At 34.3% G+C, this 17,247-nt stretch overlaps 1 protein-coding gene across 2 annotated transcripts; it reads left to right on the top strand.

The window, feature by feature from the left end:
• The first annotated feature begins 996 nt into the window (after positions 1–996).
• LOC133684610 (uncharacterized) lies at positions 997–4,510 on the top strand. Of its 2 annotated transcripts, none has more exons than XM_062106847.1 (4): positions 997–1,533; positions 2,966–3,158; positions 3,676–3,775; positions 3,876–4,510. In XM_062106847.1, exons 1-4 carry the CDS (start codon positions 1,181–1,183, stop codon positions 4,211–4,213), a joined length of 984 nt encoding a protein of 327 aa, XP_061962831.1. In that variant the 5' UTR covers positions 997–1,180; the 3' UTR covers positions 4,214–4,510. The 2 variants fall into 2 exon arrangements, with proteins under 2 accessions (XP_061962831.1, XP_061962832.1); XM_062106848.1 differs by having other exon boundaries at positions 1,001–1,533; positions 3,676–3,769.
• The last annotated feature ends 12,737 nt before the right edge of the window (positions 4,511–17,247 follow it).

The following is a 17,247-nucleotide window of genomic DNA, read 5'->3' as shown; positions in this document are numbered from 1 at the left end:
TTTTTTTGCATTGTCATTCAACCTATTTCAATAAGTTAAATTTAAAAATTCTCATATTGATTCTTTGTCCAGTTTAAGTTTCAAATTAAATCATATTAAAATTGCTCAAACTTAACTTGGTCAACTTGATAAGTTTAAAAATAATTTAGATGACTAGTAAAAATATGGTTTGATTTTTTTTAAAAAAATCTCAAGATGACATCTTTCTTTTTTAAAACATTGAGACAATAACGCATTGGATCAACTAAGAACCATCTTGGATAGCTCGTCAAAAGTCATGGGCTTCAATGGATTTAATAATATTTTTTATTTAATTCTATGATAAAAAATAAAGACCAATTCAAAATCAACATAATATTAAATGAAAAAGAGCTTTTCCTTTTATTTTTAAATTTGCCCTGGAGTTTCTCCTTATTTTACATCTTGATGCTTTTTTTTTTTTAATTTTGTTTGTACTTAGTTAAAGTTTGGTTATAAAATTGGCATAGAAGGCTTAAAAAAAAGTTTGTGGATGAAAATGAAAAAAAAGTTAGTAATTATAAATAGTGTAATGTTCTATGTCTGAAATTGTGGCAGTGGTTGCAGTTCAAAATATATTTTACTTAGAAATGCATTAAAATAAATTTTTTATTTTTTAAAAATTATTTTTGATATCAGCATATTAAAATAATTTAAAAATATAAAAAAATTAATTTTAAATAAAAACAAAAATTTAAATTTTAAAAAATATAATTTACCCCCTATTGAAGATATACTCCCCATCAATAGATACGTTTGGCAGGGAGCACTTTAACACATGGTCCACCGTTCTCTCTATCCAAAGCAATACCCTCTCCATTTCCCACTAATCTCAAAACAAAAATGACAATATGCTGATTACATTCACTAATCCATAATTTTAGGTGTCATAACCTCATTGGTATTTATCAAAAGGATTTAATGATTATTATTAGAAAGCAAATGGCAATAAATGCAAATTCATTCATTTTCTTTCCTTACACCAATGATTTTTATTTTATTTTATTTCTTTTAAAAAAAACACAGTCCGTGTAGATATCCTACCAAAAAGCTTAAGCAAGGTAACCAAAAAAACTATAAATTCCCCATTTGTCTCAGTCTTTCTATCTTCTCATAGTAATCTCAATTCGGAAAGTTTCAATTTCGTCATCAATCCTTGAGCATGGGAGGAGGAGGAGCGATGAGAGCTGCGGCCAAGGTGGCCGGAATTGGAGTGGTTAACTCCGGGATCCGTGGCGGCATCTCTTGTGTTCCTCCATCGGCGGAGCAGTCGGTGCGCAATGCTTCCCGTCCTGTTTCGGCGATCATATCGTCCACGCCGAGTGGAGGTGAGGTTGCGGCGACGGTGCAGAGGCCTTCGTGGGAGTTGGATGAGTGGGAGTTCGCTGGTGGCGTGGAAGAGGAGACGGTTGTGCATTCGGCTGAGCCTGTGGCTAGAGTTGTTTTCGGTGGTGCACCGCCGAGTTTGCAGGAGGCTGAGGCAGCTACTTTTGAATTGAAAGATGCTTTCCAAAAGTAATGTTTTAACCTTTATTGAATCCACTTGTTTTTAATTGTGTTTTGATTTGATTAAAGATTGTGTCGTTTTTATTTCTCTTCTGTGTTTTTATATTGTTAATGATTCATAACTATTTTGATATTTGGGAATTGTTGTTAATCTTGAAAGTGTGGAGCTTTGACATTTTGGTTTCAGTTTATAGAAATTGCGATTGATAATAAGATAAAAAATGAAAAGAATGGAATTTTAAATTCTTGATGTCGAATCATACTGTGTTTTCTTTGGTTGTTGAATGTATAGAGGAAATGGGGCTTCGCGTCTGTAATCCTAGTTGTTGTCGATATAAGTTCTTGGAGATTTTTTGAACACTTTTTTGTTTATTATTGACACAGAAAAAAAATTGAAAAGGTATGTGATATTTGATGGTTTTGGGATAATTTATTGTTTTTTGAATCATTGAATTTCAGGACATGAAAGTTTCTGCATGTTTCTTGTTCCGTGAACAAGGAAATGACTTATTATTTGCATTAAAAACTGTTTTTTGTACTGCTACCTGGGATTATTTGGTGTTATCATAATTTAGGTTAGGTTTAAATGGCTGATTGAACTTTGCATGCTATGTGTAGTTGGTTTGGCTGGAATCTGATAGATTGCCCTTGTACTGATTGGGTTGTTATCTTTCATAATCGTTGTCGAATTTGGTGTGATCAGTTCTCTTGTAAATTGCTATTTTTTTTTTATTGAATTTTCTCTCATCTACTTTTGAGACGCTCACCTTCGAGACAAGGTAGTTAAATCGAAAGAAGGCTCTTCTAAATAGCATCATTGAGTTTGATGTAACTTCTGAGTGCATATAGCCAAATTGCATGGTAATCAGAAATTTCCAGTACACATGCTGACAAAAAGCTGTGGTTTTTCTCCTCCTTATGGGAAGCTTCCAGGCATATAAATATCCTCACTTGTGTGTGTCTGATGTGTATCTTTAATCTCTTTCTTCCCTATCATTGCATTTTTATGGCAATTGTAGTTGCTGAAGAAGTAAATATTATGGAACTGAGGATGCATTTCTTGGACTGCTGGAATCATATCATATCTTTTGGGGAACGTATGTTCCTTGATTTTTACTTATTTCGTTTGTCTGAATAATTTTGCCACTGTAAGATCTCAGAGTTTCTATTTTTCTTTTTCTGAAACATGATGCTTATTTGTCTATGCAGATAATGTCAGTTCATTATTTTTCTTGACGAGTTTAGTTGTTATACCAAATTGGCTAACAGAATTATATGTGATGTTTTATTGAAGTTGTGGAACATCTTTGTTGCCAGGATTTTTACTAGCTATGCTATTAGTTAGTTAGTTTGTTTTTTTCTTTTTGTTCCTTATTTTAATTCTGGTGGCATGATATCATATTTACCTTTTTATTTTTTTATGCTTAACTGTTATTCACAGAGTATATCTGTCGTCTCCGAACTCAGGAACTGGCAGTTCAGTTGGAGGGAGTCAGTTGTCTGGCCTCCCTTTGCTTAGAAAATCTGACTCTTTGGAAACTAAAGATTGTATTCCCTGTGACCCAACTGGAGCTCCTGTGCCAAAATATGCTATGCAGGCATTTTCATTGCTTAATGAAAGTCCTAAAATTCAGGTTCTGATACATCACTCTCCCCTCGAGTATTTCTTTTCTCCTTTTGCTTAGACTATGTTGCATTCGTGATGAGTTAATTTGACAATGCAGTTGCTTGTAAGTGAACAAATATATCTCAATTATTTTTTTCTACTACAGAATTGAATTAAGCTTCAATTATGTGTTTGTTGTGGTTTCAATATGTTTGGTATTGTTAGCTGCTGAGTGTTTTTCAAGCTTAGCTTCAATGACACTAAGCTATCGATGCATTTCGAAAACCCCTGTCATTTCATACAGCCTGGATCATGCATAGAATGTATAACTGATATGCTGCTTTGTTTTATAAATTATAAGTCCTGATATATAATACTTTAGGACTTTCAATTTTGTTGGACTCCTTAAGGCCACTTGAACATTTTGAAATTTAATTTTTTTTTTGTTCTATCATTGCATCTAACATACCGGTTTTAAAATATATTAATGTTGATTGATGAATTCAGCTTACTGGACTAATCACTGATTTTAATATTATGCACAGACTGTTGTTGCTGCCGTTGCCTCTGACCCAAATGTCTGGAACGCAGTTTGGGAGAACGAAGCCCTTCAGGATTTCCTCCAGTCCCAGAATACCTGTAAGTGTACTCTTTTGTCTTTCGATCCACATGTGCCATTCTTTTTTTATATTCCTGTTATCTATCTCTACCTATTTTATACCTGAAGCCAAGGAATCTGTTGCAGATACCCAGTCATCTGAAGCCAAGGAGTTTGTCAGAGATACCGACTTTCAGGATGCAGTATCTTCTAAGAACCTCGCTGAATTATCTGACGATGAAAGTGAAGCTGGAAGCTCTCAAACTGAACTCGTGGATATTATCAATAACGTCAAGCTTACTGTGGTTGACTTGGTGACCAACGTATCTGCTTACTTCCAAAAGATTTTTAGCTTTTCACCTGCAGAGCGCACTCCTGCTGCCAATGAAAGTGCTGGAGCAGCTACCGTCGAAAAGACCATAGGAGCATCTCTCATGGGACTGGCAGTGATTGTTATTATGGTGGTTGTGCTGAGGCGCCCTTAAAAGTTCATTTCCTGGCAAGCCAGCCGGTAAATTTGTCAAGCCTGCAGACTTATTTGTGTTTCTGGATGCTTAAATGGATGCCTAAAAAATGTTCTGGATATATCATATTTATGTATAGTTTGAAAGATAACATTGAGTACGAGGCATCCATGTTTGAATAATTTTCGTTTTATTTTTCCATCATGCTGCATTTTACTTCTTGTGGTTGACCTACTGGAGCAACCACTTGTTGCAATAGTAATCTCTTTTGGATGACAGATGAAGACGAAAAACAATGAAAAAGACTTCTTTATAATCCTTGAATGACTACAGAGTTGTATCTCATTACAATTCCAGTTCAGTTCACAGTGACAGTTGATTTAAACCAGAGTATGCAACAAATTCAAAGAATAAGCATAAAGATACAGGAAAAAAAACCCACTGAGGTCTTGGTTCCCATCACCCAAAGCACCAAGTCTTCGCATTAAATCAACATACTCTGGTTTCTTCATATTCTCGTGTACAAACTCGTGATTATTCTTCACAAAAACCAGCTCAAAGTCATACTGCCAAAGTTGAAAGCATAGGTACATGATAAGTCTATATAGGTTGATGCTTGAAAAGCTCCACGTGTGGCCAGCTTTTAAAACCAGAGGGAATACATTGATAGCTTTGAAAAGATGTTGAAACCACAGGCTTCATTTCCTGCACCAGGATTTAACAAAAAAAAAAAAAGCAATAATTTTATACTTCTTCGGCCAAAGATTTGAAGATGTTGATAGGGACAATCCATTCAGGACAATCAACAGCATCCTGCAACAGAAACCATGGGTATCAACATCATCTGGAGTTTAGAATGAGAATCTTTCAACTAAAGCGTACAAAGGGAACCAAATAATTAAGTAGCAGAAGAATAAGAGCTCGTAATTTCTGATGGATAGATTGAGAAGGGAATAATCAGAGGATTTCATCATTACTGGCATGTGGTAACCACATGCCTAATCGGGTGCTGCACAAAAAAAGCATAAGTTCAATTGACGCAATACTTGATGACATATCAAGTAGAGTGAACTAAAGAAAAAAAAAAGATAACGCATAAATACCTCTGCATGGAAGTTGTACTTGATATCAAAAGGGCTAGAAGATTTAAATTTCTGAACCATAGAGCAATGAACTTGTCAGATTAGAGTATAGGGGTAAAGACCAAGCACCTGGAACAACGAAAACAAACTCACCTTCTGAGAAAACTCTTCATCAAATTGTACCCAGTAGACCCTATTACCAAAGGCCGGTCCTTCAGCTGGATATTCACACAAAAAGATTCCTCTGTCGTGAATGGCAAAAGTAACGTGCCAGCACATTAATCTTAGAATTGTGAAAAAGATTTTATGAGAACACTTCAGATAGATTGACTCTACAAGGTCTAAATCATACATCATTATTCCATGAATTCTTAAAAAAGCGTTCCCATACAGACAGCATAAACAGAAATGCAAGATATCACATTAATAGAAAATTTCATGTTGTAATGAAGGTGCCTCCTGGCCTTTTATGCTCGTAGAGGCAGAAAAAAGCATGTTATGTTTTTGGTCAAAATTCATAAATCTGATCTTTTGAAAATATTTGAAAGGCACAAGACAAAAACCTTCTCTAAGTTTTTTTATGATAACATTTGCATCCGGCATTGTTCCAATGAAGGTGCCTCCAGGCCGAAGCAAGGTTGATATATTGGCTAATGCTCTCCGTGCACGTGCCTCAGTTGACCATGAATAATGCAAGGCAAACTGCAAATTTTGTGTTCATGCTTCAGAACTAAGTAAAACCACACACAGACACATACACACATGATGTGCATACTGAACCGAAAGCAAACACAAATAAAACACAAAACAAGCAGATTTACGTGGTTCCCCAAAACCGGGTACGTCCACGGAGGCAACAGATTGTATATTAATGGAGGAATGATACAAACACTCAACTCAACCCAATACAACCCACAAAAAACCAGTGTTTCACTCTTACACTCTTTTCTCTCAAATCTTAACTTGCACTCACTCTTCCAGTTGCACTCACCACACTTCTCTGCACACTTCTTGCACACACACTGCACTCTTCCTCTCTCGTTCTTGTCTATTTACATGAGAAAGGAAATCATAAATATAGTGGCTAAAAAGGAGAGGGTGGTTGATGGTTCTTGAGAAAAAATGTTGACAATTTGCAAATGTCGACATTTTGCTACAAATCTCCACCTTGGCAAGATTTTTTCATGCAATCCTCATGATCAATCAATGCTGCCTCTAACGCGCCATATGGCGCTGCACCCTGAAGGTGCTCAACACCGAGAGATGTTGACCAAGTCCAAACAATGTTGGAACTTGATCCCTGAGACACATTTTATGAGCATGTCAGCTGGATTATCTGCGGTACCAATCTTCTGTAGCAGAATATCCCCTTCATCCATAATTTCTCGAACAAAATGAAATCGAACATCGATGTGCTTGGTGCGGGAATGATGAACCTGATTCTTTGCAAGACAAATAGCACTTTGACTATCACAATGGATATCCACGTGCTCTTGAACAATTCCCAAATCTTCAATCAACCCAAGTAACCAAATAGCTTCCTTGAAAGCTTCCGTTACTGCCATGTACTCTGCCTCAGTTGTTGACAAAGCTACTGTTGATTGTAAAGTTGACCTCCAACTTACAGGCCTTTTAGCAAGTGTAAACACATAGCCTGTTGTGGAACGATGTTTGTCTAAGTCACCAGCATAGTCCGAATCCACATAACTAACTAAATTTTGTCCGAGTCTATCATCCCTCTCAAACTTCAAACCAATATCAGTTGTGCCATGAATGTACCGTAGAATCCACTTAACTGCTTGTCAGTGACCCTTTCCCGGATCATGCATATATCTGCTCACCATACTGACAGCATGTGAAATATCTGGTCTCGTACAAACCATTGCATACATTAATGCACCAACTGCATTTGCATACGGAATTTGAGCCATATGTTTGCGCTCTTCCTCTGCGCGTGGAGACATTGAAGCACTTAGCTTAAAATGAGGAGCTAAAGGTGTGCTTACAGGTTTGGTCTTACCATCTACCCCAAATCTCTGTAGAATTTTCTTCAAGTATTGGGTCTGTGTCAAACAGACTGTGCCTTTTCTTTTGTCTCTCTGAATCTTCATGCCAAGAATCTTCTTAGCTTCTCCAAGGTCCTTCATTTCAAACTCAGTTCTCAGTTGAGCTTTCAGTCTATCAATCTCCACCTTGCTCTTCGATGCGATCAACATATCATCCACATATAAGAGCAAATAGATGAAAGAACCATCAAGAAGTTTGCAAAAATATACACAGTGATCAAACTAACTCCGTGTGTATCCATGTTCTGTCATGAACTTATCAAATTGCTTATACCACTGGCGAGGAGATTGTTTCAATCCATACAATGACTTCTTCAGTTTACAAGCCCAATTCTCTTTCCCAGTGACTTTGAAACCATCTGGCTGAGACATGTAAATTTCCTCTTCCAAATCTCCATGCAGGAAGGCAGTTTTCACATCAAGTTGGGCTAACTCTAAATCAAACTGTGCAACCAAGGCTAACAGAATACGAATTGATGAATGCTTAACAACTGGAGAGAATACCTCATTATAATCCATCCCCTCCTTTTGAGCATAACCTTTTGCTACCAATCTTGCTTTGAATCGAATGTTGTCTTTTTCAGGATTACCTTCCTTCTTGGTATATACCCACTTGCAACTAATTGTCTTCTTTCCCTTAGGGAGTTGTACCAAATCCCAAGTCTGATTCTTGTGGAGAGATTTCATCTCTTCATCCATTGCCTCCTTCCATTTTGCACTTTCTACACTATGTACTGCTTCTTTATAGGTGTAGGGGATTCCATCATCAATCACCGGAAGTGCATAAGCCACCATGTTACAATACCGAGCAGGTTTCTTGATAACTCTTTTTGGTCTACTCGTTGCAATGGATTCTTGTTGTGTGGTTGCTGGAGTTGTTGCATCCTCTTCATCTGAACTTTCATCTGAATCTCCTTCAGTAGGGATTGTCTGAACAGTTTTTATAGGGATGACTGAAGTCTCCAACTCCACCTGTTGTGCATCACCAAACTGTTTTTCCTTCTCCTGTGATTTCTCTTGTTGTAACTTGCCAGACTCATCAAAAGTGACATCTCTACTCAAAATCACTTTCTTTGATTTAGAACACCAGAGTCTGTAACCTTTTACTCCTCCACTAAAGCCCAAAAATATAGCTTTCTTGGCTCTAGGATCTAGCTTGGACTCAGTAACATGATAATATGTTGAGCAACCAAATATACGCATAGAGTCATAATCATTTGCAGGAGAGCCTGACCATACCTCCAAGGGGGTTCTTCCATCTAATACGGCTGAAGGTAACCGATTAACAATATGACGAGCATAGCTCAATGCCTCGCCCCAGAACACTTTGCTTAGTCCCGAATGTGATAGCATACATCGGACTTTCTCCACCAATGTGCGGTTCATGCGTTCTGCTACTCCATTCTGTTGTGGTGTTTTGCGAACAGTAAAATGTCGTTTGATCCCTTCATTCTGACAAACTTCAAAGAAAGGATCTGAAGTGTACTCGCCACCATTATCTGACCGAAGAGTCTTAACTCTCCTTCCAGTTTGAGTCTCCACCATTTTCTTCCATTTCAGAAAGATATCAAGGACCTCATCCTTGTGTTTCATCATGTACACCCATACTTGTCTTGAGAAATCATCAATAAAAGTAACAAACCAACGATTACCTCCAAGAGATTCATTCTTTGAAGGTCCCCATACGTCTGTGTGAACATAATCTAGGATCCCTTTTGTGTTGTGTACCGCAGTGCCAAACTTGACCCTTGTTTACTTTCCAAGAACACAATGCTCGCAGAACCCATGCTTCCCAGTCTTGGCGCCTTTTAATAGACCTTGCTTGACTAATCCTTGCAAAGCCTTTTCACTAGCATGCCCTAAACGCATATGCCAAAGTCTGGAATTATCTGCTTCATCATCTTTTATACTTTTGGAAACAGCTGCTGTACCAGTAACTGTAGATCCATCCAGGAAATATAAGTTTCCTTTCCTCGTGCCTCTTAAGACAACTAATGCACCACGGATTGCTCTCAGGACTCCACCATGCATGATAATCTTATAACCACTGGATTTTAGGACTCCAAGTGAGAAGAGATTTTTCTTCAAATTAGGTACGTACCGTACATCTGTTAGTGTCTTGACTACCCCATTATGCATCTTCAGATGGATAGTCCCAATCCCTTTGATCTCACTAACATCATCATTACCCATCAACACAACTCCTCCATCGAACTCCTCGAGTCTCGAGAATAAGTGTTTGTTAGGGCACATGTGATAGGAACACGCAGAATCAAGAATCCATTCACCATAATGGTTTTCTAGTGATGAGACCATGAATGCAGAGCCTTGTTCATCCTTATCTCGTGCAACGTTCACAGTTGGTTCGTCTTTTTCCTTGTTGCCCTTGATTGGACAATCTTTCTTCCAGTGTTTTTTTTTGTGACAAAAGGCACACTCATCTTTTGCAAGATATCGTTTGTTTGATGATTCTCCTCTGGATTTTGAGCGAGATCTCCCTCGCCCTCGAAATCTTCTGGAGTTTGTTCTGCCTCTAACAGTCAATGCTTCTGACGTTGACTCCTTGTGAACAATCTGATCCTTCTTCCAATATTCATTGTTCACCAAAGCATTGGACATATCAATGAATTTAATCTTTTCTTTACCATACAGTAAAGTGGTGACAAGATATTCATATGTGTCAGGCAGTGAATTCAATAATAACAGAGCTTTATCTTCATCATCAATTTCCACATCTAAATTCTTCAAATCAGCTATCATTTTATTAAAATCATTCAGATGCTCATTCATAGAAGTACCTTTCTTGTGCTGAAAATGAAAGATCTTTTTCTTCAAGTAGAGACAATTCTTTATACTCTTCTTCATAAACTTGTCCTCCAGTGCTTGCCATAATTCCTTTGCAAAGTTTTGTTCTGAAAAGGCGTACTTCTGATCCTTTACAAGACAAAGTCGAATGGAACTGCAAGCCAGCCGATTTATCCTTTCCCAGCTTTTATCATCCAGATCCTCCGGTTTATCTTCTAGAGTGAAATCCAAATTCATTTGGACAAGCATATCCATGACTTCACATTTCCACATGCCAAAATTACCTTTCCCATCAAACTTCTCCACCTCAAATTTGGTACTCGATACCGGGATGTATTGTGGAGGTATACTAGCATTCCCTGCTGATTTTTCTTCTGGAATATCAGCCATTAGGATGTCTTTGGATTACAAATGGAATCCTGAACTTGTTAAAACACACACTTTTATGCTCAAAAGTGCCAAAACAGTGACTTCGGTATGCTGTTTAACAAAACGGACACCACGGTTGCGTCCGGAATGGTTGAAAATGCTAGAAATCAACTTGACTCGGCCAAAAACGGGTCAAAAAATCACTGAGTTGGCCAAAAAACCAATCTGACCGAGTTAACTCAGGGAAGGAATATTCTGTCTCTGATAAAGAATATTCTGTCACGGGAATATTCTCTTACTGGAAACGGAATATTCTTATTTTGTCAAGAGAATATTCTGTCACTGTCTGATGACGTGGCTGATGACAGGGCGATGTGGACCCTCTGTTGATGACGTGGCTGATGACTCAGTGCCTACGTGTCGGATGACATGGCTATCTTCTCAGGCGAGAATTTCGACACTGACTGGTTTTTCCGGTAGATTTCCGGCGAAACTTCGGCGAGCTCTACAGGGCTCGTTTCAACTCCGATTTCGACGATCTTTATATCACGGAACTCGTATCGACGAGAGGAATCTCCGCAGCTGGTAAAAATCAAGATCTGAGAACTTTGAAAATTCTGCAACTTTGAACAGAGAGCTGAAAAACGTGTTTTTCTGTGTTTAAGCTTCCCTAATGCTCTGATACCAATTTGTTGTGCATACTGGACCGAAAGCAAACACAAATAAAACACAAAACAAGCAGATTTACATGGTTCCCCAAAACCGGGTACGTCCACGGAGGCAGTAGATTGTATATTAATGAAGGAATTATACAAACACTCAACTCAACCCAATACAACCCACAAAAAACTAGTGTTTCACTCTTACACTCTTTTCTCTCAAATCTTAACTTGCACTCACTCTCCCAGTTGCACTCACCACACTTCTCTGCACACTTCTTGCACACACACTGCACTCTTCCTCTCTCGTTCTTGTCTATTTACATGAGAAAGGAAATCATAAACATAGTGGCTGAAAAGGAGAGGGTGGTTGAAAAGGAGAGGGTGGTTGATGGTTGTTGAGAAAAAATGTTGACAATTTGCAAATGTCGACATTTTGCTACAACACACACACACACACACCTAGATTTGATGAATCCTATGGATATATATATCCATGATTTGCATGATTAACTGAAGAATTAACATATAACAATGGGAAAGATATTATATCCAGTCCAATGCACGGGAAAATGGAAAGTACAATATAGCAGAGATGCATGGAAAGGACAAATACTTTGGGTATTAAGTTCGAAGCATCAGCTAGTTCCTAGGTTTTTCTGGTCATATTGTGCCCTTTTAGAGAGACAGATACGTCAAAAGGAAGACAAAAACTGATGATATTAACATTTTCAAATTTCTAGAAAAAAAGTGTTGAAAGGATATTTGTATTCATACATCACACAACAATATCCATTTCCATTATCAAGCAAAGTTATTAAGAGTCCAGTGAAATAGCTCAGAAAGTCCCTAGGTCAGCATAGTTGATTGATGAGTAGATATAGATGCTGAAAAAATTTGAATGCTTGACAGCTACTTCAGCAAATGCTGGATTTAGCATTACATTAAGCGGTGGTATAGTAATGCGGCTGCGCGTGACCCATCATAAATTGAGGCTGCAACTGAGGTTTATCAAAAGTTAAAAAGTTGAGCTTTGCAATTCACCTCAGTTTTTTCTAGAACAGAGAGTAACGTGGGGAGATGAAACAGAAACAAAAAAAGAAAGGTTTAACAAAGGCCAATGCAGGAAAAAAAAGGGGCACCACCGCCTACCTTCCTCGTCACCGTCATAAGAATATCCTTGAGTCACTGTCGACAACATCAGCAGCACCATTAGAGGGAAAAAAATCATGCAAGGTAGCATGCTCTTCCCCTTCCCCTTCTCCTTCTTTTTCTCCAACCGCATTTCCCCGTCTCCACTGTTCACGTTGCATGTGAACAATGGAGAGATGGAGAGTGAATCAACTATTCACGTGAACAGTGCAGAGGTGGAGAGTGAATTAATTCACTCTCCAGTATTCATGTGAACAGTGGAGAGCGTCTCCATTGTTCATGACCCGAACCTAGTCTAGCACAAATCTAAATGCATTGGACCGAGTCCGACTCAGTAAAATAAAAAAATCCAACAAAATTTCTTAGATATTGTGTTTTATTTGAAAAATTAGTGTTTAACATTATTCAATGGCATTACATGATTACATTAGAAGAAGATCTCATGATAACATAGCATTTGCAGAATTGGATTGCAATCCTAATTTTATTCTTGATAATATTTTACTTGATATTGTTGCACGCTCAGGAAGTCATGAAAACTGTAGTTCTTATCGCATGAATTTCGTACGTGATAGAATTACAGATAGTTTAATGGAACAACAAAAAATACTTTATATAAAGTATTGTTTATTTCATGATGTAATAACAGTAGTTAAATCTATAATATTTCAATTAAAAACTATTAATATTAATACATGTTTTTTTTAGTTATTTTATAACCTCAGTTTGAAAAGCATTTTTAACTAATCACATTAAACTACTTTTTGTTCAACCTCAATTTCAACCACAGTTTTAACCAAACATATATTTTACCAAACCAACCTTAACTAAAAGTGTTTTTTATAAAATAACTTTTTTTAAACCACAATCTCAAACACACTAGCACTAATTTTTAAAAATTGTAACAGCAATCATAGAAGCTAAGGAATTATTATTATTATTATTATTATTATTATTATTATGTGAGGGAGAAGAATAATAAGAATAATAATGATAATAAAAACACTAATAATAATGGTAGTGATAATAGTGATAATGAGAAATAGTAAATAACAACAACAACAACAATAATAATAATAATATTGATTTTAATAATGATAGAAATGGTGATAATGATAAAGGCAATATTACTGATATTAGTTATTAATATTAATAGCAATAGTGATTTTTATTTTTATTCTTTGAATTGTTATTTTTTAAAATTCTTTTGTAAGATTGATTTTTTTTAATTTTATCCTTTAATATTTAATTTATTAAAAATTAAACTTTTTGATTTTTCTATATTGAGTGCTTCGGGTTTAATAACTTGAGTTAATGGTTTAAAAAGTTATCATATTTTTTTAAAAAGTTATCATATTTTTTTAAGGGCTTTATAATTATCTTTATTTTTTTATTAAATTATTTTAATTATATAATCTAGATTGTGTGTTTAACAGATTATTCCATGTTAGTTTAGCCCTAATTAACGTTGCTATATATTTATCATGACCTGTTTTTAATATTATTTTTTTATTCTATTTCAATCCTTGAATATTATTTTTTATACGAAGAAATAATCTTATCTCGTGGGAAACGCAGCACTAAAGCTAGTCTCAACTTCTATTCTTAAAAATCCCAATTCATCCTCTCTCTAGTGTTGCTTGTTGTCGGATAAAAAGGGAAAGAAAGCCCTCATCACTCCATTATTGCTTCATGTCGAGGTGACGGTTTTAACAGTAAGATGCAGCTGGGAGATGATATTTTATTTTAAAAAGTTAAATTGATAAAATAATATTTTAAATAATATAATTATAGTTTTTTTATTATATATATTTTAGTGGAAAAAAACCATTTAAAAAGCTAATTATATTAGAGTAAGAAAAATAAATGTTTTATTTTTTCTTCAATGAGTTTGATATATTTTTTTTCACATGACTGCATTTAATTTGTTTATTTTTTTGTTGATTCTATTTTGTTGATTTTGATTTTTTTAAAAGATATATAAAAATAGAATTTTTAGAAGAGAAAAATTATTTTGATATTTTATTTAGCACTCTCTTTAGAGCATGGAGGTTATTAGGCTTAGGTTGAGTTTGTTTTCACATTTAAAAAATGTTTTAAAAAATTTCTAAAATTATTTTTTTTCATTTAAATTAATTTTTATGATTTGTTTTTAATTTTAAAACATTAATTTTAAAAATAGATTTTTTTAAAAAATATATATTATTTTAATATATTTTTAAATAAAAAATACTTAAAAAACAACTCAATTCTAATAGCTTGTAAATATATAAATTAAAAAACTATCTACATGCATGCGTGAGAGAAGGTGGTTGTGAGTTGGTGGAGAGCCAAAGGAGGTTGGTAGGGCCGGATCCTGAAAAAAATATAAAAATTATGGCTCTCTTTTAAATAATTTAACTACCTTCAAATTGCATAATTCTAAGCTAAAACATAGATTTAAAAGAAAAATAGTTACAATTATGTATGTACGAAGGTATAAATATATCACTATCACAAGTAAGATTTGAACTTTCAATTTATAAATATATAATTTATAAGGAGCGTAATTGTCCCATACAGTAACTTATATTTTTATAAAATGATAAATCATAACTCATATCATTAACTAAAACTAAATCATGTAGGGTTTCATTATAGCTTTACGTATATTATTGTAAATTGATATAGTAAAATTGCTTTTTTACTCTTAAGTGAATTAAATGTAAACCTTTGATCTGAGATTTTTTTATTTTTTTTCTCTGCTCAATGATCATTAAAAGATTGTTTGGGCAATGTATATGTCTTTTCGATCTTTTTAACATAGTAAAAATATTTTTTTACCCCTAAAATCAATAAAAATTAGAACTAATGACTTTCTTGACTTTTCACAATTTTTGTAACAGTAAAAATACTTATATACCCCAAGATAAAAAAAAAAAAAGTTGGGCTGCTGGACAAGAATGTTTTAGGTTTTTCTACTTTTCATGTACAATAAAATAACGTTTTTAGCCTTACAAAAGACAAAAAAAAGCTTTGTCTTTTGGGATATTTTGGTATTTTGACATTGATATTTTGTATAATTAAGAGGGTCATAGGGTTTTTTTTTTTTTATTTTCATGTTTTATTTTTTAATCAAAAAGCTATTGGTGCGTGTTCCATATTTACCAGCGAGTGGGTGACATCTGCGCTATTCAGGTAGTGCGTGTGATGCCGCTCAGTTGCCAATTCTGGCCATCCGTCGTCTCTCTGAATGCGCTGTTGTGCTTTCTTTCACATGGTGTGACACATGTAGTCTTATAATGGTTGAATTACCGCCAGTGATCGATTTGTTTATATTTTTTTCTTTCTTGTCTCTCTCGTGACAGCTAAAGTGTACAATTATCCTCTTTGTTTGTTGTTTTTCAAATTCAGTCCTCATTCTTTAAATTTTTTATTTTGTTCTTATTCCTTTTATAGAGTTTTTTATCCAATTTTATCATTCAATTACAATTTCTTATATGTTTTATTTTCATTTCAGTCCTTATTTTTTTAATTTCTTATTTTATTTTTATTCTTTTTATAGTTTCAGTCCTTTGAAATCCGTCCATATTTTTTGTTGGTGTTTCAGAATCCATCCTCTTTGTTTTGATTTTGGTCATTTTCTGTTTTGTTTGAGTTATATTTATTTACAATTTAGTCTTTCAATTCTAATTTGTGTATATTATGTTTTTCAATTCGGTCATTTTACTTTTAATTTTTTATTTTTTCACTTAGCTCTTTTGTTAAAGTTTTTTTATAGTTTTTAATTTTAACCTTCAAATCAAATTTATGATTTTTTTAATAGTAATAATATTCATTTTAGTGTGGTCCTTTTTCGTTTGATTTCTTATTTATTTCATTTGCCCTTTTGTCAAAAAATTTATGATTTATGATTTTATCCTTCAAAATAAATTTATAATTTTTGTTATTTCAATAATAATAATAATAATTTATTATAATAGTAGTAGTAGTAGTAGTAGTACTTGTGGTTATAACAGTAATAATAATAATGATGATAATGATAAGAATAAAAATAACTATAATATTAGTTATAGTGTCAATGATAATAATTATAACAATAGTATAAATAATAATAACAATATTCATCATTTGATGTTATATTTGCTAGGAATTACGTTTTACTGTTTTTATGTATGATATTTTTGATCTAATAGCCTAAATTATTGGTTTGAAAAACTTACATGGATCAACATTCTCTTCTATTTTTTGTCTTATTATTTTTTAAAATTTTATCGTTAAATATTGGTTTTTGAAATTAAAAAAAAATTATCTAGATTTTCTTTAAACTTATTAAATAAATTAATTTACATTGAGTTAGCTCTTAAAGATTTATCATCTTTTATGAGTTTATAGCGTTGCAAAAAAAAAAAAAAAAAAACTCCACACTCTTAATTATTTTTTTTTTGTTTTAAAAATATAGGTCGGGGCAAATGAACTAGTTCTAACTCTAAAACAAAAAGATCATAGGATTAGTTTTTGTCTTCTTGTTCCTCAATGGCTTCGTATTCCATTTTCTGGTTCTCTATTTATTATTCATGTCTTCTTTTATATGCCAAGTTACAGGTGAGTTCTTCTTGATTCTGCAACTCTGTTCTTCTAAGAATATTTTCATTTAATTTCTTTGGTCTTCAAGCAAATCCCTGTTTGATCAGGATTAAGTAAAATGTCGTCCCATGTTACCTAAGTAGCATACCAACTTGTACCTAATTAAGATGTGAATGACTTTTTCAACTTAGCATATCCATCCTCTGCGGACATTTCCTACCTCATGAACCAGGAAAAAAACGTAAGTACTAAGACACTTTGTCTTGCTCGCATGAAGTGAGATTCACAGGGTCAAATTCGATAGCTCGAGGAAAAGATTTAAATGAAAACATAAAAAAACAGGGAAAAGGGAAAAC

Source organism: Populus nigra, chromosome 1 (genome assembly GCF_951802175.1).
Source record: "Populus nigra chromosome 1, ddPopNigr1.1, whole genome shotgun sequence".
Lineage (NCBI taxonomy): Eukaryota > Viridiplantae > Streptophyta > Magnoliopsida > Malpighiales > Salicaceae > Populus > Populus nigra.
This window is presented reverse-complemented; position numbering and strand designations above follow the sequence as displayed.

What these genes read in the sequence shown, in the direction of transcription:
- LOC133684610 (XM_062106847.1), top strand. Translation starts at nt 1,181, where the DNA reads ATGGGAGGAGGAGGAGCGATGAGAGCTGCGGCCAAGGTGGCCGGAATT. An exon ending in ATGAAAGTCCTAAAATTCAG is followed by an intron (nt 3,159 to 3,675) that starts GTTCTGATACAT and finishes TATTATGCACAG; the next exon opens with ACTGTTGTTGCTGCCGTTGC. An exon ending in GTCCCAGAATACCTGTAAGT is followed by an intron (nt 3,776 to 3,875) that starts GTACTCTTTTGT and finishes AATCTGTTGCAG; the next exon opens with ATACCCAGTCATCTGAAGCC.